Below are 25,976 nucleotides of genomic sequence, written 5' to 3'. Positions count from 1 at the left end.
TTACTGGCTCCCCTGTTACCCTCAGAATAGAGCTCAAAATCACAAACTGCAATGCACTTAAAGTAGCCTCTTGTGATTCCAGGATTAAATCTTAAGAAAGGGAGGAAGGAAATGAGGAAGGAAGAGAGGGAGAAAGGAAGGAAGGAGGGAAGGAGGAGAAGAAGGGAGGCGGGAGGGAAGGAAAGAAGGAAGGAAGTCAGCTGACAAACTAAATCTCACTTTTCCCCATGTTTCCAAGTCACGACCACCCACCACCCCACTTGACAGTACTGTCACACTAAACACAGTAAACTATTTTCAGTTTCCCATTTCAGCTCTCTGCTTAAATGTCGCTTCTCAAAAGCCTCCCCCAACCCCACCATCTAGTTCGACACCTCTCTCAAGTGCCCCCATGGTATACGTCACAGCGATGCCTGGCACATGGCAGGGGCTTCCTAATGATTAGCTGAGCGACCAAATCAATGATCTAGAAAACAGAGAAAACCAGAAAGGAGGGAGATGCTTGGGACCTCCCTTCTCGGACGAGCAGCGGTGACTGACCACAGAAAGAGGGGCACGTGCTGCCTTGACTCACCCCTCCTCAGAATCCGAGCTGACCTCCTCACAACTCGCTTCATCATGACCTCCTTTCATCACAGTGGAACAATGTGCGTGTCCTGCAGAGAGTCCAGAAGGCCCCGGTATTTGCCCCTACTGGTGCCACTTCCTGGTTTTGGTGTGTAGATCAGAACCGATTCCAAGCTGATTTTCCTCCTCTCCGACCACACTCCGGCCTTGAACTTGTTTTCCTCTCAATGTGAAAATACAGTCCTCACTGATGTCATGCCCAACTGCACGTGTTAAGCCAGGAAAAGGCCCCGTATCCATTTAAGACAGTATTAAAATGTCTTCAATGGTTTTGTTGTCCTTGTTTTGGTTTTTTTAAATCTCTTTCACGGCAACACTTCAATCACGACAACGCTTGCCTTGTGAGGCAAACGATGATCAGAACATAGCTGCTGGGCCAACCTGCACAGGTGACCTAGGACACATCCGTGGGGCTGCGCACCCGGCAGAGAAGCAGGGCTGGGAGGGGCATCCTGACATGGGAAATGATTCTGGGAATGATCTCGAGCGAAGACATCTTGGGTCACCCCTAGTTTCCCAAGGCCCTAGAAGAACTCCCCGCTTCAGTAGTAACTTCTCAAAAATAACAATGGGCATCCGTCAACCACCATAACTGTAGCGGCCAGGCAAGACGGGCATCCGTCACCCACCATAACTGTAGCGGCCAGGCAAGACGAACATCAGCGTGGACAGGGCCAAGCTTCTTCTGTCAGTGCCTGTTGTGGAGGCGGGGACGGTCAAGAACAACAGCACGATGCTGAAACACTTTCCTATTCACGACCAGAATGTGCCCCCTCCCCAGCCTCCACCCCTTCCTGCCAGCCAGATGGAGCCTCCTGGTAGATGGTGGACTCCCACCGGGGGCCCTCCATGGGCTGAAGGCCAACCCCTAAGGAATTCTGAGCTGTGCGTGCTAACACTCAGAGGCCTGCCTCTTTTCTCGACTGACCTCCGGCCTGCCTCTCCCCTTCTCTCCCTCCTCCTACCCTAAGATGAAGCAAGATAAGGAGGCTAATAGACATGGTGAAAGAAGACAAAGTGGAGGGAAATAAGGGGTGACCGAACCAGGAAATGCACCACTGCATTTCCCCAAACCACACGAACCTTAAAACTCGTCAGACTGGTTTAAAATTAGCCAATGCCCAGAAGAATTTATTAAATGCAACTGTTATGATTCATTTAGATTCACTCGAATTCTGAAATGAGAGATGACAGTGCAGACTGGGTTTATTTTCCCCAAACCAGTCACAGTACCACCCCGACCACGCCTGGGCAAAAGAAGGGATGAAGGGATCCAAGCTCAGACTTCAGAACAGCTCTGTGCTCATCCGCTGGAGGAAAAGAAGAGCTGGAAAGAATTGAAACCTTGGGTTAAGATGAGGACCATGGGCTCACTAGGTCTTCCTGGTCGGAGGAAACATTTTCTGGAAAGGAGAACCGCTTTGCGTGTCTGCAGAGTACTTTCTCTTGCTGGTCCTGTTTTGCTTTCCAACGTACGACCTTCTGGACTGTTCCGTTTGTTTGTAATTTATAATGAAGTCCAGTCTCCAGGATCTGTCTGCTTTGTCCCTTGGTCAGTTAGCCTCAGAAATTCCCACTCTATGCCTTCTATTCCTTCTCCAACATTTAACCAGCATCCAATTGGAATCTGGTACACACATGACCTGGGGAATTCTTTGCCATGTTGGGACAAATGTCAATTAAGATTTTGGATCTGTAAGAGGCATAATCCAAACACAAAAATCTTGCTACCAAAAGCAATCCTTTTTCCCATCCACTTCCCAAACCATTCAACCACCTGCTAGAGTGATACCAAGTGAGTCCTCAGGTTCACCAGAATGAGGTCATAAACTCATCAAGAGCCCCAGAAGAGAAGCTTCTGCAGACTCACTGAAGTCTCCCCACCCTATCCAGTCCCTCAGGCAGTGGCTCCCTCTTTTCAGGAAGCAATCTCTCTTTTCCATTCAACTTTCCATGAAGAAGCTGGAGTTTGATTTTTCCTTGGCTTCCAATCTGTGCTTTGGACAGTCCCATAAAATTCCTCAGTAATTTATGGCCTGTTTTTCCTTTCAAGTGGAAAAGCACTAATCCCTCACAGGGGGGAAAGACAAGTGCTTCCAGTAGGAGGTATTCTAGAACTATGTCCAGTCAGCATAGGTGAGTTGGGTCCTGACCCACTCTTGAAGGCTTACATCATGATGCTGGCCCTTGACATAGAGCATGGTCTCAGTAACAGTCTGGGTTCAAGTGAGTGCCCGGTTTTGAAAGATTCCTCTTGACCAAAAAACTTATCTTCACCTGTCACCGACATCTGAAAATTCCAGAGGTACAGCTGTCACCCAGATGCCATCCTCTACAATACTCTTCTAAAATGCTGGCCTGGAATACTCATTATCATGTGTCTACACCTCAGTGTAAATGAATTTATCAGCAAGAGGAACCCAGGAACCTTGACTTTGCCCCAGGCTAAGAGGGGCTCTAGAGGGCATGAAAACATGAAATCGATCTTTGTCTCCTTGCTTCCTTCCCATTTTTTGTGGCAAGTCAGCCCCAGGGACCATACTCAGGTCTTTGAAGGTAGCTTTTCCACCATCTTTTCTAATAAATGCAATTTATTTTCGAATAAATGCATATTTTACTTTTTCAGTAAAATATGCCTTCACAATAGAGTTGATTGGTAGCAACAACCAAGAAAGAGAGAATTTCTGAGGAGAAGGAGCTAGAGCTATACCACATATGGATAATATTCAGCCTGACCTAATTCAGGAAAGAAGAGGAATCAGGGGCTTCTGGCCTCAGTGCCTGTAATTCCATATGAACGACCTTGAAACTACAACATTATCTCTGCTACTGCTTTAAAAATGTCATTGGCTAAAGACAGAACAAGGATAAACTACTAGAATATCATTCAGAAAATCTTGCTTGTGAGACTCTATCTGCAACCCTATATTCGTATAACAACATTTGTCCAACCTCAGCTTCTCTCCCCAAAACAGTGTCACATGATCAAATGAGCTTGGCAACACTACTCACTCAACTGTCATCCTGGAGATTCATGGAAATTAGCATATTAAAGATTCTGAGAAGTCCTGCAATAAATGTTTACCTTCACTTAATCTATTGTTGTTTCCCAAATCTACTTGATTATGGCATTTCTCTTTTTTTAAGACTTTTATTTATTTATTTGAATGGGGGAGAGAACCTCATACAGGTTCCCTGCTGAACACGAAGCTCCATTCGGGGCTCGATCTTACAACCCTGAGCTGAAATCAAGAGTCATGGTTTTTACTATCCTCTTGACAGGTAAAGACCAACCCTCAAAAGACAGGTGAACGGTTATCTGAACCAAACAGACAAGTTTCAAGCTCCATTCGGGGCTCGATCTTACAACCCTGAGCTGAAATCAAGAGTCACGGTTTTTACTATCCTCTTGACAGGTAAAGACCAACCCTCAAAAGACAGGTGAACGGTTATCTGAACCAAACAGACAGGTTTCAACTTTTGTTAGCCCAAAGGGTGGGCTGATAAAGTGCTTCAACCTCAGTCAACAGCTGAAGACTAAATCAAAAACATAAATAAATAAATCAGCCTCCCTTACTGAAAGTTGCGGACCCATGGTATTGGCGTTCACTTGTGACTGATCATCTGGATGGGACGGATGGGAGTGTGGCAGGCGGATGAAGGCTTGCACAAGTGTGATAGAGTCTGCTCCACAAGCACCTTCTAGGAATCAGGAAGCCTGTTTGTTCCTATTTTCTGTGTCTCTACTGAATTTTTTTTACTTTGATCCAATCACTTGAGTTCTGGGCTCATGCCATCTACATGAGGATGTAACCAATCTCTGTTACTAGGTATCGGTTTTTACATTCTTTCAGTTGGAGGGAATATACTCCATAGGCCTTTCTGCCACTTGATCATCCCTTAGAGGAAAAGAGAGAGAAAGAAAAGGAAGAGGAAGGAAAAATGAAGGCAGGAAAGAATTTTGATTCAGTTGAATGCCTTTTGAACAGTTTAAATGTAAAAATACATAATGGTATTGAATGTGTCCTGGTATTGATATTAATGCCTTCTGGGCCATGCCCTGGGCCTCCTGGACTCAGTGTTTGGGAGACTATGTACCCATGCATGTGCAGTTAACAGCCCCACCCTAAAAACCAAGAACCCCAGGTGCCATGTCCTCTTTTAACTTCCCTGAGTCTTGCTGTCCTGAGATGTCAAGTTATGAGGGAGAACATGTACTTCTTACCATACAACTATGACGGGAGAATTAAGAGAATAAGTAGAGATGTCTGATTAAGATATTAACATGAAGGGTGAAGGTCAAAACACATTATTTTCCAAAGACGCCCCCCCATTCCCGATTAAGAAGTGCAAAGCCACCCTGTGCAGACTGAAGGGTTACTAGAGCACCAGGAACCCGCCGTGCAGTAGCCGGGCGTGGGCCGAGCTTTCCAACCTGGGGTTTCGGACGCTTCAAGCCAAGACCCCGGAAGCACGGCTATCTGATCCTGAATGCCATTGGCAGGGGTGTCAGGAGATGGGGGAGCTCCTGGAGAACATAAAGTATGTCAGTTCAACAGGTCATTTCTGCATCCTATGTTGATATGGACTTGTTCACGGAGAAGGAGCTGGACAGATTTTTCAGGGTCAGTCTATTCTACTCATTCTTTAAAAGCCATCTCCTGCACAAAGCCCTTCTCAATCTTCCCTTGGACAATCATAACACGTTTGCCTTTATGGAAGTGTTTGGGCGAACAAACTGGAAGCTTACTGAGCGCAGGGCACCCTGTCTTCTTGACTTCTGTCTCCGCATCACAGTGGTATAATTAAAGTTCTGTTAAATTAAAATTGGTGTTCTAGGCCAATGTTTCTTCATTTTTTTTTTTAAACCGGGACCCACAGATCATATAAATAATACTCACGTAAATAAAACTGAAACAGAAGTTTTATAAAGCCATATTTACCCTTACTATGCAATGCCTTCTGATAATTTCAATATTAGTCTACTCTACTTCCATATTTATAAAATTGCTGTTTGAGGGGTGCCTGGGTGGCTCAGTCAGTTAAGCGTCTGCCTTCAGCTCAGGTCATGACCCCAGGGTCCTGGGACGGAGCCCCACATCAGGCTCCTTGCTCAGCAGGGAGCCTGCTTCTCCCCTCTCCCTGCCACACTCTCTGCTTCTGCTTCTGCTCTCTCTGTCAAATAAATGAATAAAATCTTTTTAAAAAATAAATAAAATAAAATAAAATAATGTTGCTGTTTCAGATCCACTTAATGGATTTCATGACTTTAGCTCATGGGTCCTGACCCACAGTTTAAAAAACTATTCATGATGTGCCCTTATTCTCTTTCCCCTTCCCACCAAAAGGAAAAACAATAGATCCTCCACAAGAAGCAAATAAAAATTCTGAAAGTTTGTAACTGATTTAAATTCAGAAAGTGTCAAACGATGCTTATTTGCCTAAAATCCAAATCCTAAAAGAAAAGGCACATGGCAGCCTTACCGTGTGTGGGCGTTACTATACTTCCACCAATAGGTAAGGACAGGATCCACTTCCTTCTCTAAACCTGAAATGATCAGTCTTTTCAAAGGGGCATTTCTCCTTTTTATATTACTGAATGTAGGCAGGAGATCTCTCCTTTGGAAACTCTATGCCTCCTAGCACAGCTCCAGGGAACAGAGCAGGATTCCAAGCCCATGGACCAGAGAGCTCTAAGAAGCATGCTTCCAATGTGAGCACGCACACAGGAACCCAGTGAAGGCTGCTCTGGCTGGGCTCTGAAGCTTCTCTGAACACAGGAAAGGGCTTTCAAACACATGCCTGATGGGTCTCATTTACTCTCCAGGGACTCAGGATGCTTTCTCAGTCTACAAAACTGCTGTACATCCCACCCACAAGGGGACAACCACATGACTCCGTTTTCCCGCTTGTTCCTGAATCGCTGTCTTATCTGTCTTCCTCCCCGTTCCCCTTAAAATAGTTGGCTTCACGGTTGTCTGTGCACAGTCATATGATAAGCAGTGATAAAAAAAAAATTTAAAGAGCCACGAAGGAGTAAAGAAGCAAAGTGAAAGAGATGTGTTCTCTTGTGCCTGAAGGTGGGTTCCTAAGACTCCAGTTTCCTAGAAACAAAGCCCAGAGATCAATTTTAAATCTTTAGCCCTGACAATGTGAAAGAGCAGGCACACTTGCTGGGACACCCAAATGCTGTTCAGTGTTATCAGGTACTGGGGGAGATAAGACCCGAGTTCTATTCTAGTCCCTACCAGGAGACACCAGCTATCCCCAGTTTTCTCAACTGCAAGCTTTGGAGGAGAGTGCCTGGCTCTTCCCCAAATCTGAAAGTGATTCATCATTGCTACTTACACGTGTGTCACATGTTTCATTTTGGAGAGGGGTATTAAATGAGCCTTGCAACCCAATGAGGTAGGCAGAGCCAATATGACTATTCGCATTTTATAGTTCAGAGAGGTTAAATTTCTTCCCCGAGGTCACACAGCTCATTAGGGTGGAGCTGGATTAGTCAAGAATAAACAAGCACATTGTGAATGTAGCCCTTTGTGAATGTGTAAGGGCCCATAAAGGCTTGAAAGCAGGCATCAAACACAAACTTAGCAAATTGTAGTGATTCCCTATGTAACTCTTCACAGTCAGAATCACCATCTTTCCAAGTCATGCCCCTGGGATGGCAAGCAACCCTCAACCCCAAGCAACCCTGCAGCCCACAGAATCCAATCAAACGGACTCTGACAACATGGTAAGTCCCAAACCAGATAATCTAAAATTTATTTTTTACAATAGAATTCTAATAACAATGATAATAACAGCTGACATTTTATGTGTGCTTGTCATGTGATAAACACTTTTCTAAGCATTCCAAATCACACAATTAGGAGATTAATAATCTTGTTCTACAGATGATGAAATGAAGGCTCAGAGAGGTTACACAACTTGTCAAAAGGATGTCCAGCTGGTTCAGTGGTGCCACCAGGATTAGAACCCATTGCTCTAGTGCAAAGCCTTCACATCTAACCATGATGCCACCCGCTTCAAAATGCAGTAGCTGGTGTTGTGTCTTTTTCGCCTTTTTGTGAAAGTCAAATATATATACACACACTTCACCTTTTAATGACATGGGTTTCAACTGTGCAGGTCCACTTATAGGCAGATTTTTTTTTGGATGAATACAGTACTATAAACATATTTTCTCTTCCCCATGATTTTCTTCACAGCAGTTTCTTTTCTCTAGCTCTTTATTGTTAAGAATACAGTATATAATATATATGTAACATACAAGATATGTGTTCATCTACGTTTATGTCATTGGTAAAGCTTCCAGTCAACAACAGGCTACGAGTAGTTTAGTTTTTGGAAGTCAAAAGTTATACCCAGATTTTCAACTGACAGGGGTCAGCACCCCCGACCCCTCTCATTGTCCATGAGTCAACTGTAATAATGGGGAAATTGTGTGTGCGAATGAGCAGGTATATGGGAACTCTCTGTACTTTCTGCTCAATTTTTTATAAACCCAAAACTACTCTAAAAAAGCAAAGTTTATTGATTTTTAAAATAACGCTGAAATAAAGGTAAAAGATAAAAGACCACCATATATGTTGGCACCCTCCCTTGCCTTTTCCTGTTTAAAATAACATACAGATGTGTGTGTGTGTGTGTGTGTGTGTGTGTGTGTGAGAGAGAGAGAGAGAGAGAGAGCGTGAGAGAGAGAGAGATTTATTTTTTTTTTTAATTTTTTATTTTTTTGGAAAGAGAGAGCGGAGGGAGGAGCAGAGGGAGAGAGCGAGAATCCCAAGAAGGTCCCACGCTCAGCACAGAGCCCCACACCGGGCTTGATCTTATGACCCTGAAATCATGACCTGAGCCAAAATCTAGAGCCAGATCCTTAACTGACTGAGCCACCCAGGTGCTCCTGTGTGTCATTTTTTTTTTTTTTTTTTTAAGAATACATTCTTCTCTGTCATGGAAGGAAGGAGAATACTCCAAAACAAATATATACAGAACACTTAATTTAGATAGAAACTATTATAACTTAATGTTAAAATTTATTTAAGCAATCAAGCATCTATTCTTTGCAAGGCACTATGCCAAGTGCTGGCACCAAGTGGCAAGAGTTCTTCCTCTCTGGGACCTCTTCTGCCTCTGTAAGAGAACAGAGAGTAACCGACCATCAACACGAGACATCAATAATTTTAAATGGACGGCACAAATAGTAAATGTTACCAGGATTCCAAGGACCAAAAGAGCTATAGGCTGGAGAGTTCTAGGAAAAAGGCCCAAGAAGGAGGGAGACTTGGAGAAGTGGTCAGTATTCCTAGTATTCCAAGAATATGGACATGTGGGGATTAGAGCACCCAGAAAAACTGGACACAGATGAGAGAAACAAGCTCCCATGGAGAAGATTCCCAGCATGGAGGATACAGGATCCCCTAGACAGAAAAATGGGGGAGGAGAAAGTATACAAGCTACACAGGGCTGGAAATGTCTGGTGGGGTGATGAGGCTGGACTCCATCCTGTAAGTAAGTGAGGGTAGGGGAGACAATGGATTCTGAGCACCCCGAAAGGGTATTTAGGGCCATTATACAACTCTTACATAAATCCTCTGGATTCCAGAGAACCAGGCTAATAAAGCTATGAAAATGAACCCTAGAGCTATCATCATGAATTAGTACTCAGGCACCTGACACTTCAGTGAGCTATTCTCTTCTAAAAAGAAAAAAAAAAAAAATTTTTTTTTTTTAAACAGCTAGGTGGTCATGGCCAGGGACTTGCACCTCTTGTGAACTGAACTCTCTGATTCAAGGTGGGAAAAAGGAGAAGCTGTGGGGTCGTGACACATATAACAGGCCAGCGGAGTGGATCGGGCTTCAGTGTTAAGGCAGGAGGCCACCTCCATGAGTCTAGAGGTTCTTAAAAGTGGTTGCTCCTCAGAAAAACATGTTCCCTACTTCTGGCGAATGCTGGAATTATTTTAACAAGGGGCTAAGTCTTCCATTTTACAGCAACTGCAAATGTCCCCCCTCTGCCTTCAGTGGGGCAAAGAGATGACAAACATATCCTTTCCTGGGAATGCTTTGTTACTAGGGTTGCGAGGGGGGTGGGGGGGGGACACAGGGGCCCAGCTCTAGCAAATGAAAAGACAGGATGCCCAGTTAAATCTGAATTCCAGACAATGAATACTTTGTTAGTGGAAGTATGTAAGTATAAACGTTTAAGCCTGTCCCGTGCAATATTCACGACGTACCTATAGCAGAAAAGTATTTGTTGTTTATCTGAAGTTCAAATTTAACTGGGCATTCTCTACTTCATCTGGCAACTCTGGGTACCTAATGGAAATAGGACAGAGTCCTGGGGGAGCAAAGGATACAGACAAAGGGCTTGGGTGCCCAGAACCAACTTTTTTACCTACTTCAACAGACACTCAGGACACAGAGTTAATGCTTACAGGCCTAAAAACCTTCACTTACATGGACTTTATTCATTCCTGCTGGCAAACCTACAACCCAAGAATGGTGACTGTTCCTAACCCTTTTCATAAACAAAGAAAGAAAAGTTTGAGGAGGTTAAATGAACTGTCACAAAGTCACAGATCTACAAAGTAGAAGAACCAGAGCCCCTGCTTTGGGGTCAATTCTGAAGAAAGTTTTGAAGGAAGAAAAGGACTCAGATGTTGGAGAGGAGAAGAACAGGCAGGTTCTGAGAATGGATCCCTCAGGAAGGTCAGAGAGTCTCTGCGCTACATTCAGTTCTGTGACTTCAATGTCAAGTATCTAAAATGAAATCTGAGCTTAAAAACCAAGGGTCCTAACAGAAAATTAACAAAGGAACGTATGGTTCTTTACAAGCATATAGCAATCTTTTTAAAAGGCTGGCTATCCTTCAACTCATGGGACTCCTTAGCAATTCTGATGTCCTGGTCAAAAGCAAAGTCCTGCCCACTCAGGCCAATGCTCATGCCAGAACAACAGAGCAATCGGCGTGCATTCTGTTAGCGGCCAGGCTTGCAGAAGAGACACAGGGCTGGAAAAGGAAAGCAGATGCTTTGGCCCAGAGAAATGGGATATACATCTGGACCACGGTAAAATGGGAGGTAAAAAAATCCTCGAACCTCAGTTACCCTCTTAGGCCCACAAGCAAATACATGTGATGTTCAGGTTAAAATGCAATACTGAATCTGCTTTTTAAAAATTCCAGAGCGGGGGGCGCTCCTGGGTGGCTCAGTGGGTTAAAGCCTCTGACTTGGCTCAGGTCATGATCCCAGGGTACTGAGATCGAGCCCCACCTCGGGCTCTCTGCTCAGCGGGGAGCCTCCTTCCTCTTCTCTCTCTCTGCCTGTCTCTCTGCCTACTTGTGATTTCTGTCTGTCAAATAAATAAACAAAATCTTAAAAAAAAAAAATTCCAGAGGGAGCCGTGTATCGCATAGGTCCATCTATCTGGGCCAAAGCCTGCCCCAGGGCAGGTAATCCATGTTCTCTGTGTCTCCCACCCAGGGGCCACCTAAGAAGGGCCAAGTGTGAGGTTCTAGCTCTGCACATCTGGAATCTGGCAAACCCAGAATTCCTGTTGCTAGCTATATCAGAGAGGGAGGGAAGTAGGGACTGGAAAAGGTTTCGCTTAAAACTCCTCAGTTGGCCATTACTGAATAAAATCTTCTGACAAAAGCACAATTTCATCTATGTCAAATAAGAAATATTAAATGCAAATAATTATCAATAATAGATTACCATTTATTGAGAAGTTGCTAGAAGCTGGGCACTTTTCCATGTTTCATTGGCCATTATAATAACTCTACAAGGTAGCTATTACTCCCATTTTACAGATGAGAGGAGTGGTACAGGTGAGTTAAAGAATTTCCCCAGTATCACACAGCCACAATTGATAAAACTAGAATTCAAAGCTTTGCGCAGTGGCAGTATCGTAGCCAATGAGGTTTATCCGAGGCGCGATTATTGCTAATTGAAAACTAGAATTCAACACAGGACTGACACCAAAGCCCACATCATCTTTAGACAAGCCGCCACTTAGTGACATGAAGGATGCTACAAAGCTTCTCTTCATTCCTATCAGCCTATTAAGAGATAAACAAAGAAAAGTAGCTGAAAAATACAGCATGGGAGATTGGGGTTAACCCTTAGGATAGATTCCCTTGATAACAAGAGTTCAGTAGATCATACTGATTCTGTTTAGCACCTTGCCCCGAGCAAATTTCCTAGAACATAAAAAGTGTTTATTATATATTTGTTAAGTGGCTGCCTGGTGAGATGGATGGATAGATTAATGACTGAATATCCATTCTATCCACTGTTCCTTTCTTTGGATAGCTTATTGTTTTGTGTGTGTGTGTGTGTGTGTGTGTGTATTTTAATGAAGCAATTATTTTTGGACTGCATTCCTACTTTGAAGATTTTATTTCTTTATTTGACAGACAGAGATTACAAGTAGGCAAGAGAGGCAGGCAGGGAGAGAGAGGAGGAAGCAGGTTCCCTGCTGAGCAGACAGGCCGATGTGGGGCTCGATCCCAGGACCCTAGGATCATGACCTGAGCCGAAAGCAGAGGTTTTAACCCACTGAGCCACCACCCAGGCACCCCCGCATTCCTGCTTTAAACTCACTGGTTTCCTGACTGCCCTCATCACCCAAAACGCTAAAAACTGCTTGCCTGATATTTTTTATGCTCTTCTTCTGTCTATTCAGATTCCATATTCCTTAAGGCCTGGCTCAAAATCTTATGAAGAATCCTTTGTCAACTAGTAGAACCCACATTATTCTTCCTCTCCAGAGAATTCCCATAGTTCTTCAACTTCACTGTTTCATAAAAGGGTGTTAATCTCAAATCCCCAAATGGCCCACTTGAGGAAGGTCCATTTCTTTTTGTTTTTTCTCCTAATTATAATGTTTTTCAAAATATGTCCGCAAAACACTAGTTCTATGGTGCTAAAAGTTTTTCACAAATAAGAGCATTCTATGATGAATCAGTTTGGGAAATTTGTGGTTACACATACAGAGGTGTACAAGTCCCTTTGGTACTGGCCCTCTTGGAGTCTTTAATATACTAATGTGCATTTGACTCTGAAACATTTCCCAACCTCTTTGATCACAGTAACCTGAGAATATTAGAAGGCTCCTACTCTTTGAAAGATACTCTGGCAAATACTGGTCGATTACATGTTCCATCCTTGGAGGCTGATTGATGATTCTCTCAGCTGCCCAAAATGGTTTAGATAATCATCCATCTAAAATGTCAGGAGATGGATTCATAGGCCCTGCATTCCAGAAATTCTGCTTGCTCGTTTGTTTTTAGAATATCCTTCGAGTGGCTCAATGATAGAGGCAGAGGGATCCAGTTAAAAAAAATAAATGTAGGGGTGCCTGGGTGGCTCAGTCAGTTAAGTGTCAGGCTCTTGATTTCAGCTTAGGTCATGACCTCAGGATTGTGAGATCAAGCCCAGTGCAAGATCAACACTGGGAATTCACTGGGGAATTTACCCCATGTCCACACCCAGTGTGGAGCCTACTTAAGATTTTCTCTCTTCCTCTCCCTCTGCCCCTCCCCCCCCCCAAATATATAAAAAATAAATTTATTTTTGTGGGCCTTAAACACTAGGTAAAGAAGCAAGCTATCAAAAATGGCCTTGTGATTTTGATCACAGTAATAAAGATAAGGAGGGAAAAAAGCAGAAACTGACAGTTTTTCAGAGATACAAGACTCAGCTTCATGGAAAACAATAAAGATAAAATATCATCAAGTGCTAAGTCGAGCAAAGTCAAGGCCCAAAATGCAGACGGCTAAGTCTGCTAGAATCATGGTTAACAGAGGCCTTACACAAGGGTATCTCGATCTATGCTTCCTCCTGTTTTCACAGATGTGGAACCTAAGGTCCAACACCACTGATTAATAGGAGGTACCTGCCTCCTTAGTCAATGAATTTCCCAGGGAAATTTATTGGGGAGGGAAATTTATTGGGGAAGGGAAAGGATTAGCCAGTCCAACTCTAAAGAGGTGTCCCCAGGCTCAGAGACCCTTCCGATGAGCTCTCCTTCTTAATTAATTTTATATACCAGAATATGTTACTTATTGATTAGTATTGTGTCTCCTACCAGACTATCTGCTCCATGAGAACAGCTCCCAGCATGGCACCTGGGATATAAGGTATTCGATCAATGTTTTTGCTAAACAGATGAAAGGATAGCTGGAGCAATGAATGAATAAACCACTTTGTCCACTGGTTAGAACCTTTCATGGATGCCGCCATCTTTCTTTTCAGCACTGTCCTGGATGGTGAGCTTCTTAGAAGAGCAGAATCTAAGTTAGTCTGATTAAAGAGTGCTGCCTACATGACCTTCTATAAGACACATGCCCAAAGGCAGCCTTTTATTCAACCAACAGATGAGTGACTGGCTACACGTACTTCCTGAGTGGCTCTTACTTTGCTTGGTGAGCCATTGGGAGGAAGACACTTCTACTCACAAGATACTTACATCTGGCTGGGGCAACATACCTGGCATCAAGAGATACTATAGTCTGAAAACAAACTAACAAATCTACTCAAGAAGGACATAGGCAAAATCAAAGTCTATATTTTTCCTCAATAATTAATTATAGGTTCACCTGTCATGATTTTCCTAAACCGTCTTGAACCTGATTATATTTTGAATCTGATCTACCTCTTGGGGTCATTAGCTCAATGAGTTTACTTTTTGCTGGCATATAAAGTTGACTTTTTCATTAGCTTAAAAATCTAGCTCTCTGAGACTTCAAGGTGAAGTAGAGGGGATGAAGGGTGTGGGGCAGGAGAGGTTCTCATTTCTGTGCTTGGATTCCGGAAGAGACTGTGCTTCTCCCCTTCCTCCCAGGCATGATATTATGGGGCTCAATCACATTCTCTCTGGAGTTGCCATTCTGTTTAGTGGCAGGCAAGCTGACATGACAACAGTATGTTCCCGTCCCCTCTGCAATCCCAGCACAGTACAGGCATTTGTTTTCTGGTTTCAGCCAGAAAACTAGATTTCAAACAGGTGTGATCCTGCTGATTAGCATTATAATAGATTGTAATTACTTAACCAGCGCATATATACCCAGAGGAACTTGGAGAGATATATAATGTTTTGCCAAGTATAGCTTTTATTTATGTAAAATACTGCAGGCCTGCTCTGGAGCTCGTTTAGTCTAAGTGAAAGCCCTGGAAGCTTTGTCTACATATGCTTCGATGAGCTCCAGCCCCGGAGTCCAGGCACAGGAATTGAAAATTTCATTTGTAGTTGCTGCCAGTTACCAAGGGTTCTGTATCTAAGACCCTTATGAGAATTTGAACTTGATTTTAAACTCTGCAAAGGGAGGACAAGTGGGCCTTTTTTCTTCTCCTCTTCCCACAGCACCTTGAACAGGCCGTGGGTACCCAGAGCATTTACAGTTCCTACTCTTGGAGACCCCAGACGTGACAGAGGTGCTTCAGCTTACTGCAAATGGCCACAAGGATATAATACGCATTCTCCCATAAGAACATTTTCAAGGCATCCTACAGATTTTTATGAAACATCCTTTTCTTCTGCTTTGTCCTCACTTCTTTCAACTATACAGAAAGACTGTTTAGGGAATTCCTTCAACTGCTTAGCCTACTGGTCTTCCCAGCTAGATTTCATACTCCTTGGAGGCAGGAATGATACCCCATACAACTCTGGTCTTTCCACAGTATGTGCTAGGGGAATACACACTTGTTTACTTCAATTCATTTGCTCATTCAACAAGGAACCAGGAACTCTCTGGGATCCAAAGAGCAGAACAGTGAACAAAAACCTATGCATTGGGGTGCCTGGGTGGCTCAGTCATTAAGCATCTGCCTTCAGCTCAGGTCATTATCTAAGCATCCTGGGATCGAGCCCCGCATTGGGCTCCCTGCTTCTCCACTCCCACTCCCCCTGCCTGTGTCCCTGCTCTCGCTGTGCCTCTCTCTGTCAAATAAATAAACAAAATCTTAAAAAAAAAAAAAAAAAAAGAAAAGAAAAGAAAGAAAGAAACCTGTGCATTTATAAAAACTCTGTTCCGGTGCTAGAGACAGATAATAAAGATAAATAAGAGAAATATATAAGATAGACATAAGAGCTAAAGAGTAAAACTAAAGCAGGAAAGTATATAAAGCATCAAGCAGAAGGGTGAAATTTTATTTTATTTTATTTTTAAAGATTTTATTTATTTGACAAAGAGAGAGGAAGATAGCACAAGCTGGGGGAGCAGCAGAGGAAGAGGGAGAAGCAGGCTCCCCGCTGAGCCCCACTGGGGCTCAATCCCAGAACCCTGGGATCATGACCTGAGTTGAAAGTAGACACTTAACCAATGGAGCCACCCAGGCACCCCAAGTGTAAAAATTTAAATAAGCTTGCCTTCCTAAGAACATAAAGACTTGAACAATGAAGCGTATCTGGAAAAGGAACATTCTGGAAAGATAGAGTGGCCAGTGCGAAGACTGAGGTAGGAACCTGACGAATATGTTGAAGGGTAGAAGGTGGGTCAATATGGCTGGGAAAGGAGTGAAGGGGAAGAGTAGCAGGTGATGTAGGGTCAGAAAGGTCATAACAGGAGCCTGACCATGGGCCTTGTCTAGAGTATAAGGAGAGTGGGTTTCTATCAAGAGATGTGTGAGCTGAGTGGCATATGCTGATAAAGTTGGGGCAACCGGGAGCCACTGAGAAGACTGCTGAAATAATCCAGATATGAAACAATAAGGTCTTAGACCAGAGTGATGTCAGCAGAAATACGCTAAGATGATCAGATCTGGAATCTATTTTGAAGACAACAGATGCTGTTGCTGGACTGGATATGGAGGTGTGAGAATGACAGGCATCAAGAATAGCTTCTCGTGGTTTCTGGCCTGGGCAACCATTAGGATGCAGTTGCCATTTCTTGAGATGGGGAAGACTATGGAAGGCTTAGATTGGGGATGAGGGAAATAAGATATACAGTTTTTGACATAACAGAATTTGAGATGCGCTTGCACAATCAAATGTGGGCTGAAATTAGGAATTTGGAGGCAAGAGCATTTGAGAATGCATTTAGATCCATGAACCTGATGAAACTGGTACAGTAAAACCAAAACAGTAGCTCCCAAATATCCCTATTTTCAACTAGTCATATGCTTCAATAAATAATTAATCTTTGGCTACAGTGGCCACACAATTCCTAGACTTCTCAAAACAACCTCATTTTAAGAGATTCTAATATTTTCAAAAAGGCAATTGTTAAGTGTAACTAAATAAACTTTATTTTTAGACTATGTGAGACTTTTCATATAAATACATTCACAAACCAAAGAGAAAAATATCACTGGACCATATGTTCTTTTTTTTTTTTTTTTAAGATTTTTTTTTTAAATTTATTTGACAGACAGATTACAAGTAGGCAGAGAGGCAGGCAGAGAGAGACAGGAGGAGGAGGCAGGCTCCCCGCCGAGCAGAGAGCCCGATGCGAGACTTGATCCCAGGACCCTGAGATCATGACCTGAGCCGAAGGCAGAGGCCTTAACCACTGAGCCACCCAGGCGCCCTGGACCATATGTTCTGAATTAAGATTCTCAAACTATGAATACACACATGTAACTCTTAAAATATTAATCACATTGTTAGACTGTACAGTAGCCTGGCCCTTTGCTAAGAACTTTACATAGACTCCCTTATTTCTTGCAACAGCCGAAAGAGGTTGTCAAACTATTGTAAGAACTGTTATATTCCCATTTTACAGATGAAGAAACAGGCATAAAGAGCCTAGGTCACCTGGCTCGAGGGTAGGTAGACGCATCCTATAGTGAGAGCCCACAGATCTTACAGAGAGGGGCCCAATGAAGAGGTGGGGAACAGAGGGTCTCAAATAATCACTAAATCTGCTGGTCAAAGACACAGAGAAGGGGAAACAGAATAGAGAGACAAGGTCTGGCTGCTCAGAAGACCCAAGACCCTTTAACTGCAGAACACCAGTGCCAAGTGACTTTCTAATATAGCAATGGGGCAAGAACTAAGCCTCAGAATAGTTGTTAAATAACCAATCACGTACCAAGGGGAGCCATATTTAATTAGAGGTTAAGGTAAGTATTACAGAGTATGGAGACTGGAGTATAGAAAAAACCTGGAACCTCAGCTGTTGGTGGACAAATTCAAGGGATAGGTGCACACAAAGGGGGCTAGGGCCATTCCCATTCCTTCCTTCCACATCTCTTTCTAGATCCTTCCCACCTCACTTCATTTAGATGATAATAAAAGTTCCTCAGGGATCTTTTAAGATTTCCCTACAGAAGTCCTGAAGTGCCTTCAGGCCGGGTCTATCAAGGCATACTCTAGCCACCCTCAGTGTGAGACTCAGCAGGGGCCTGTTGAACCACAGCGCTCCTCAGGATCTGCCCAGAGCATCAGCATCAGAACCAGCAGGGGCTTGGCCTTGGCCTTAAAGGTATAACAATCTTCCCGCGGGATACTGGGGCCAACAAAGAATAGTGGTCCCCGAGCCTTACCTCTGCAAAAACAGTGTAGGCCATCTCACAGGGTCAGAAGGGTGGGATAATTTTGAAAAACCCTGTCAATAAGGTATTTGGGAAAGAGGAAACAGTAACACTAGTGCCCCATTCCTTGCAAACGAGACTACCAAACAGAAAAGAAACACTTTAAGGATGACCAAAAACTTGGCTCCTTTAGATCCTGTATAATAATCAAGTCAGTAAAGAACCCTCTCTAAAGCCAGTCCCACGGCAGGTTTAGAGGACATAATAGTAACTGTAGGAGCAAAACAGCCACTGAGCTCTCACTGAAGTCAGGCATTGGTCCGTGCGCTTTCCACATAGTAACTCCTTTCATCTCCGCAACAACCCCATTTGTTAGAGGTAGATACGGTTACCATCACCCACTTCTTACAGGGGAAGAAACAGGAAACAGGAACACAGGTTAAACAGCTCTCCAAAGGTCACAAGTGCAGTTGGTGATAGAGGTGGGATTCAAATCCAAGGAGCCTGGCTTCACAGCTCTGCCCTTAAATGTGGGACCTCTCAGAAAATGACATTTTTGTCATTACTGCTGCATTATGAGTGCAGCACGGGAGTGACCCAAACCAAGGATGTCTTTGGAGGCAGGAGTCGTGGAACCAGGAAGAGTGGGACTCAGCACACACACTAGTGAGGTGACCACACAGCAAACTCCAGGCTGTGTGCAGGGGTAGCCAGCTGTCACATGACGGCTCCTTGTACCCTCTCTGCCATCTACCGCGCTCCCACCATCTGTCCTAAAGGCAAAGCAGCTCCATTCAGCATTCATGGGGCCTCTGCTTCTAATAAACCCCAATACTTCTCCTTTACACAACTAGGCTATAAATCTTGGAGGAAGGAATTACAAAGGTCTACCATAAAATCTCAGGACATTTCTGTGTACGAAGTCTTCATCCCTTAATTATCTGGAGCCCTCCCCTGACCACAATTTCTATCCTACTCCGGTGTTTCTTGAAGCAGGATCAAATTCTCTTGAGGAGCGCTTGTTACGCATAAGGATTCCTAGTGCTTGTCCTAAACTTCAGAATGAAAAGCTCTGAATGTGGTGGGCAGATTTATATTTTTAACGCCCCCCCCCACCAGGGATTCTTCCGCACACTCAAGTCAGAGCAGCATTAATATCTCATTCCTGGAAAAACCAGCGGCAACAAGAGTGTTTAATGGGATTCTGCTTTCAGTGTAAGTGAGATCTTCCCGTCTCTCTGTAATGAGCTTTCTCTAAAACAACCCCCTTTGTCATCACAACTGATGCGTCTCTCATTATCTGGAGAATAATTATCTCAGCCTGGCTTTTAAACATTCTAGAATCCACCTCGATTTTCCAATACTTCTCCTATTCCAGTGTTTCCAAAGTATGGCCCCCATATCACTAATGGTGTTAAGAGGCACCTGAGATGAACACCCTCCCTTTTTATTTTAGAGGCCACATGTTTATTTTAATGCAAACGAAGAAAAACCATAACCACAATATCCCAACCGGTGACTTCATGCATACTGGGCCTTGCGTGGGAAATCAGAGAATCAATGTTTAAAAATTTGAAGTAAATAATAGCACAGGTGGTGCTCAGATAAAATTCTTAAATTTGGGAAATTTTATCCTGCCTGGTCCTTGCTGACAGGCACCCTCACTTTTGGCCATCCTTCTCTGTTTCCCCACTCCTAGCCACAGGTCTTCTCTGCCTTTACGTCCAGTGTCTGTGCCCGCCAAAGACTGTTACCCTTCACCTCACGCCCATTCCATGCCTCCTTCCAGGAACCCTCCAGATTCTTCCAGCTCTCCCACCACACTTCCTTTTTTTGAACTCATGTAATGTACTGGTACCCCTCGTTTAGAACCTAACTGCTACTTAACTATCAACATGTATCTACTTAGTATTACTTCCCTAGTGAAATGGAAGCCCCCTGGGGCTCACCCACAGTCTCTTTTACCTCCGGGTTACCTGGAATGCTGAACTTCCCTGGTTGGGCCTGAGCACAAATAGGAACTGGGTGAGAACACACGAATTCATTGTGCAGTTGAATGAAACTGTCCGCCTCAATGAGAGAAGTGGCCGTTTCAGGCCGTCCCCATCTCCTTACTTCAGGCCAGGTTTCCTGGCCACACCCGAGAAAGGGTGTATCTCTTTATCACTGCCAGGTAAAGAGCACTGAGCCCCAGAGCCTAGGAAATGCTGCCCAGAGGTGTGATTCTGTGGGTGTCCGCTCGCTGACAGGAATGGGAAGGGGGACTTTAGTCAGCCCCAGTGAAGCTATCTATTTCCAAGGGCCAGCCCCCTCTGCTGACGCACCCCCACCAACCTCCCCTTCTGGAGGAACCAGACCGGCCACAGCATCCACCAGTGAAACCAACGCTAGTGGAGCAAACAGAACCAGCTCCACTACTCGATTCATCTCGTGACTTTGGCCTTTTTGTAGCTCAGGTTTGGGGAGGTTTTTTGGTTTTGTTTTTATTTTTTTAATCTGTCCAATACCTGTTGCACCTAATTCTCACTTGCTATCAGACAAAGGAGATATGATTTTGAAAGCACTTTAAATTATTTAAATTATTATTTCACTGTAGTGAAAACATTAGGGACATAGCACAGGAATCTGCATGGAGAGTAGACTGGGAGGGCCGGGGGCTCTGCTCTCCACCAGGCAAGTGGGTGACTGGAACTACGGGCCCTACTTCCAGTCACCGTGAGCATACCGCATGACCTTGGGTACCCACTCCATTTCTCTGCCACTAAAACCTTCTCTGCACTTGGTCTAGGGCCAAGTCCAACATGAATTTGGGCACTTTATTTTTTTATTTTTTTTTAAGATTTTATTTATTTGAGAGAGAGACAGTGAGAGAGAGCATGAGCTAGGAGAAGGTCAGAGGGAGAAGCAGACTCCCCATGGAGCTGGGAGCCTGATGTGGGACTCGATCCCGGGATTCCGGGATCATGACCCGAGCCGAAGGCAGTCGTCCAACCAACTGAGCCACCCAGGCGTCCTAAATTTGGGCACTTTAGAGAATACTGACCAGGCAAGGCTGGTACCCACAGCATGTTTCACTGCAAGTGCTCCAAAGTGGGGCAGGTGCCCCGATTCACCCAGGGCTCGGTCAGGCCCCAGCAAAGCATCTCGGGACAAACACAGACACCTCTCCCTCCACCAGAGGTGTGTTCTGTGGCTACAGCAGCCTTCCCGTTCATCCCACCTACTCTCTGCCTCACTCCATCTCCCTCATCTGCATACACAGTGAAGGCCCCGTGGCCTCACGACTATAGTCATTTTTTTTTCCCATCCTCTTCCTGTTCGAAAACAACTTCAAAACCACAGGGTTTTGGTGTTAAGTTCTGGCCCTGAAATTAGCTATTCCTTTAGCTCCCCCTCAGACATACACTACTTTCCTGAGTCAAAGAGCCCATATGTGGAAAGGAAATGGGGAGTGAGTGGGAACTCTGGAGGTGGGAGGCAGGCAGAAGGAAGGGGCCTCGGTGAATGGAATGGAATAGAATAGAATGGTGCTGTGTTCTCCATAAAGGTTTGCCTGCTTCCCAAAGTGTAAGCCGCAAATCTTGGTATGGTTTGTTGGAGCTTCCCTATCAGTCCCATAACCATGGTTTTGGGCAGACTACATCACAGCACGAGCACAGAGAGAAGAGGCTTTTTCCTATTTTTCTCTAAGACTCCATTTCCTATTTTAAAAATATGTAAGGTGACATGACAAGGTGGTTCATATGCAGCCTCTGGCCCTAGGACGGTCATAAGTTGGTCTGTTTTCAGTCATTTGTAGAGGATTCCTCTGTTTCCCCATGAGATATCTCTTTTTGTGTCGACCAAAGAACCCTGCAAACATATGCACCCAGAGCCACACCTGCTCTTGGTGGAAACATGTAGCAAATCAGAAAACACCAAAATCCATTTCCTAATTTAACACCTTCCTTCCAAAAAGAGCTAAAAGAAGGTTGGTTCTCCATGCTTCTTTGGGTGCCAAGGTTGAATGCATTTGGTTTATAGTAGCCCGACAAGGAAGGCCTGTTTCCAAGTCCCTAGTATTTTGACAGTGTTCTCAGTTAACTCAGTGTCGGACTTAGCAATAGTATCTCATTGAACAGTACCTTGAAAATCAACACAAGAAAATCATTGTAACTTTAAGTAGGATTCGAAGCACTGACTTCCAATTTCTAGCAACCAGAACCATTTTTTTAAGATACAACACTCCTTCCGGATGCATGGGTGATGCATGGGGCAAAACAAGGTTGGCTTATGCTGCCGGGACCCTGGAGGAGACATCCTGGAGGAGAACACATTTTTCTCCCTCTGTGTCAGAAGATGAACTAACCACCATGCAACAGAATAGAAACAAGCTAGCTTCCTCCCGGAGGGAAAAATAAAGCAGCTCCTCACTAGGTTAGGCAGGACAAAGCCAGGACGTGGAAGAAGCCTTCAGTCTAGGGCTGCACGTGCCTCTCTAAGGATGGAGGAACCCACCCCCACACAATCACACACAGCCAGCCCACCACGCGCCTGCGGAAGGCGCCGGCTTCTCTGTCAACCTTCAGCACCAGTGGCTGGGGGCTCTCCCAGCTTGCCAGCTCCCTGTTACACCCCTTGTCTGGAGGGGGCAGAGGGCCTTACCCTCTTTCCAAGTCCCATCTTCGTTGCTCCAGTGCCTACTTCTCAACTATGAAATGGAGAATGCTTCCCCAAGACAACTGAGACACACACACACAGAGCCCCCAGATGGCAATAAGTCTCGGCGCCGCATGACTAATGCCAAGGCTGTGCTTCCCAGGGACCCCACGGCTGGGCTGCTGGACCGGGTGGCGCCCGACTCACCCAGTCCTCGAAGTGCCGGCTCCCGTTCTGCAGCAGCTCCTCAAACTGGATGGTGCAGTTGGCCACGAAGTCGTCGTAGCCGATGGGGGCATCGTGGAAGACGGCCAGCTCGATCTTGCGCCCGTTGCACACATCAGTGACGAACTCGTCGTGCCAGGCCGGGCTGTTGGTCTTCTGCTTGGTGGCTGTTTGGCCGATGCGAGAGTCGTCCACGTTGAGGGCGATGTAGGGGTCGAGAAGGAAAGTCTGCGGCCGGGGTCCCACCGCATGGCGCAGCGACCAGGCTGTGGGCTTCAAGCTCACGGCCTCGCAGATTTTGATCTTAAGAAGGCCATTGAACACTACCATGGTCGGGGCGGGGAGTGGGGGCCGGGGTCACTCCGTCCGCCCCGAGGGCAGGAATGAAGAACCGACGCCCTGGCACTCTGAGCCACGGGGACTCCTGGGTCCCCTCTCACCCCACCCCACACTGTCCCTACACCTTGTAGCGTTGCGCCCTGGCGCGGGCGATTCTCAGCGAGTGCATGTATTTCCTCGTCGGGTTCCTAACGGAAAACAGGGAGGGGGGGAGAGCTGGGGGACGTCCGTGTTTGGAGCAAGTCTCTCCCCCCCTTCCACCAGCAGCACCTCCAGAAGAGGAGACGAGCTGTCGGCTTCGCTGCAAGCCGCGGGGGCTGTGTCGCCGCCTCGCTGGCTCTCCCGGTCCGGGCTGCGGGGAGGCGGGCGCCGCACCCGGCGCTTACCTACCTTTCCGAAACATAATCCCCGGGAAATTTCGACTCCGGGAGGGGGAGGGGGATGTGGGACCGGGCGCGGACGAGAACCGGGGGCGCAGATTTCAACCCGGATCCTCTTCGCACACCCAGCGCCTGCCTCCGACCGCGCGGGGCGGGGGATGGATCGAGGGATGTTCAGTCTATCCGGAGGGATGCATGTCGAGAGGAAATGGTCCTCCTCAGAGCCAAATTTTTAAAAATCCACAAGCCACACAGCCAGCCCGGCCGCCTCCTCTTGGGCGAAGCCGCGCGGTTGCGGCGGTCGGCGATCGGGAGGCGCCAGGAGCCCGGAATCTCACATCCGCGCGGGTTCGGGAGTCGGGGTGGCCGCCGCTTGGGCTCGGGGCGCAGGCCGGCACCGGGCGGTGCGCAGCGCGGCGGCGGCGGGGCCGGGACTGCGACTCGGCGCGGCCCCACCTCCCGGGCGCCGGCGCCAGCCCGCCGCGCTCCCCGCGTCCCCGCTCTCGGCTACCGCTCGTTCGCCGCCCGCCTGCCCGCTCTCCCCCTCGGTCTTCCCCTTGGTCTTTCGCCCTCGGTCGGTGTGCGAGTCTCCCTCCCTCTAATGCAGGAAATGCGCAAAAGACGTCAGTGTGTGTGTGTGTGTGTGTGTGTGTGTGTATGTGTGTGTGCGCGCGTGTGTATGTGTGTATGTGTGTGCACGCGCGCGCGCGCTCCTGTGTTTGGGGAAATAGAAAGTTTTGCCTGTTGGGGGAGCAATACGGGAAAAGTGAGCCGAGGAGAGGACGCCGCAGAGAGGGCGAGCCTGCCGGGTCGCGGCGGCAGGCGGGGGAGCCGAGCGGGGACCAGCGTGGAACCCCCGGGAGTAGCGGCTTTGCGGGCCGTTGATGCGTTTGCTGCGGGCTGCGGACACCTCGTCTCCGGTCTGCACGGGGAGACCCGCGGACCGCGCAGCTCCCTCGGGACTCCGCGGCCAAAACCGTCTAGTAGAGCGGGGGGGTGGGGGGTGGGGGAGTGGCGGGGGGCCGCCCTGCGGGAGGAGACTCGGGACCCTCCCCCAGCCCCAACCCCACTCGGACCGAGGCCCGCGGGAGCAGCCGGGGGAGTATTGGCCCGTCTGTCCGTCATTCCGTCTGGAGACGCTCGGCTCCGCCGCGGTGGGGGAGGGGAGAAGGGGAGGGGCGTGCGAGCCTCGGTGTGTGAGTTTTTAAACACTCATTCTCTCCTCCCTTGCTTTGGGGCCGTTCTCCCCCTTTGGGATATATCCTGGACTTCTCGGGCCGCGAGAACTTGTTGACAAGTGAAAGCTTAGTAGAACCTCGGCTCTATTTGTCTTTGTTTATTTTTTACAAAGTGACTTCATATTTACTCTGGACCTCGTCTGTGCCTTTTTGGGGGACATGGTTCTGATCAGCGCGCTGACAGCGGCCGTCCGAGCTGCGGGAAAACGGGGCGCGCCTTCTGGGGGGCGAGGGACTGTGTCCGCGCTAATTTCCTCCATAACCTTTAAACTCTCGCTGGAAGCCGCGGCGGCTGATCACGTGAGGCGAGCCCTGGGCTGCTGGGGAAGAATTTCCTCCGCGGGGAGCCGGGGACGGGGTAGGCTGCGCGGCGAGGGACGGCCCCGCGCCAGGGGACGCGAACCTGGGAGGGCGGGGCGGAGAGCGCGGAGGCCCTGGGCGCGGCCCTAGCTCTTGCGGCTGTACAACTGGGCTGGGAAGAGGTCATGTCCCCCAACCTGCGAGCGAGCAGGACGCAGTATAAAAAAGCAAACGTCGGCACTCCCCCGCGTGCCCGGCCAAGTCGGGGGCTTTGTAGGAATCGTGATAAACGAAGTATTTATCTGGCAGGTTTGGTTAGTGTAGACCAAAATTTAAAAACCCCCTCTTGATTACATTTTCTCAATGGAAAAGGTTATCACAGCCTGTGGCTTAAAGGCTTAAAACGGATTAAAGGCGAGGAAGGAGGCAGTCCCCTGAAACAACTGGATACCAAGCGCAGCACACAGGTCGCAAAAAGGATAAAAACGTCCCGGGGTGATCCTCGCCTAAGGCCTGCTAGTCCTGCTCTCCCTGATCCTGTCGTTTCTCCCAGCCCTCTCTGTCGAATGGGACAGCTGGGTAGAGAGTGCTAAAATGCAGTCTTGGGGACAACTGAGCTCTTCCGCGTGCAGAAAGTCAGGATACAAAAGTAATGGCCTACATGGTTACTCCCGCCAGCTGTAGGTGTGTTTTGGAATCTGTCAGTTGGACAAAGCGCTGGTGCTGGTGGGACATCTTACTGCTGT

The 25,976-nt window shown here is 46.6% G+C and overlaps 1 protein-coding gene and 1 pseudogene across 2 annotated transcripts in view; one reads left to right on the top strand and one right to left on the bottom strand.

Annotated features, from left to right (window-relative positions):
- PRKCE (protein kinase C epsilon) overlaps nucleotides 1-24,368 on the bottom strand; it is a 480,653-nt gene extending 456,285 nt beyond the window's left edge. Inside the window, exons 1-2 of one of the 2 annotated variants that reach the window (XM_047746507.1) lie at nucleotides 23,703-24,367; nucleotides 22,956-23,500 (exon numbers count right to left, since the gene is read on the bottom strand). In XM_047746507.1, coding sequence (XP_047602463.1) covers nucleotides 22,956-23,303 — 348 coding nt within the window. In that variant the 5' untranslated portion in view covers nucleotides 23,304-23,500; nucleotides 23,703-24,367. Of the gene's footprint in view, nucleotides 1-22,955 lie in introns of both variants that reach the window. The other variant, XM_047746508.1, reaches the window with a different exon arrangement.
- Nucleotides 11,523-11,606, top strand: LOC125110097 (uncharacterized; annotated as a pseudogene).
- Nucleotides 24,369-25,976: the final 1,608 nt, after the last annotated feature.

Source organism: Lutra lutra, chromosome 9, assembly GCF_902655055.1.
Source record: "Lutra lutra chromosome 9, mLutLut1.2, whole genome shotgun sequence".
Taxonomy (NCBI): Eukaryota; Metazoa; Chordata; class Mammalia; order Carnivora; family Mustelidae; genus Lutra; species Lutra lutra.
This window is presented reverse-complemented; position numbering and strand designations above follow the sequence as displayed.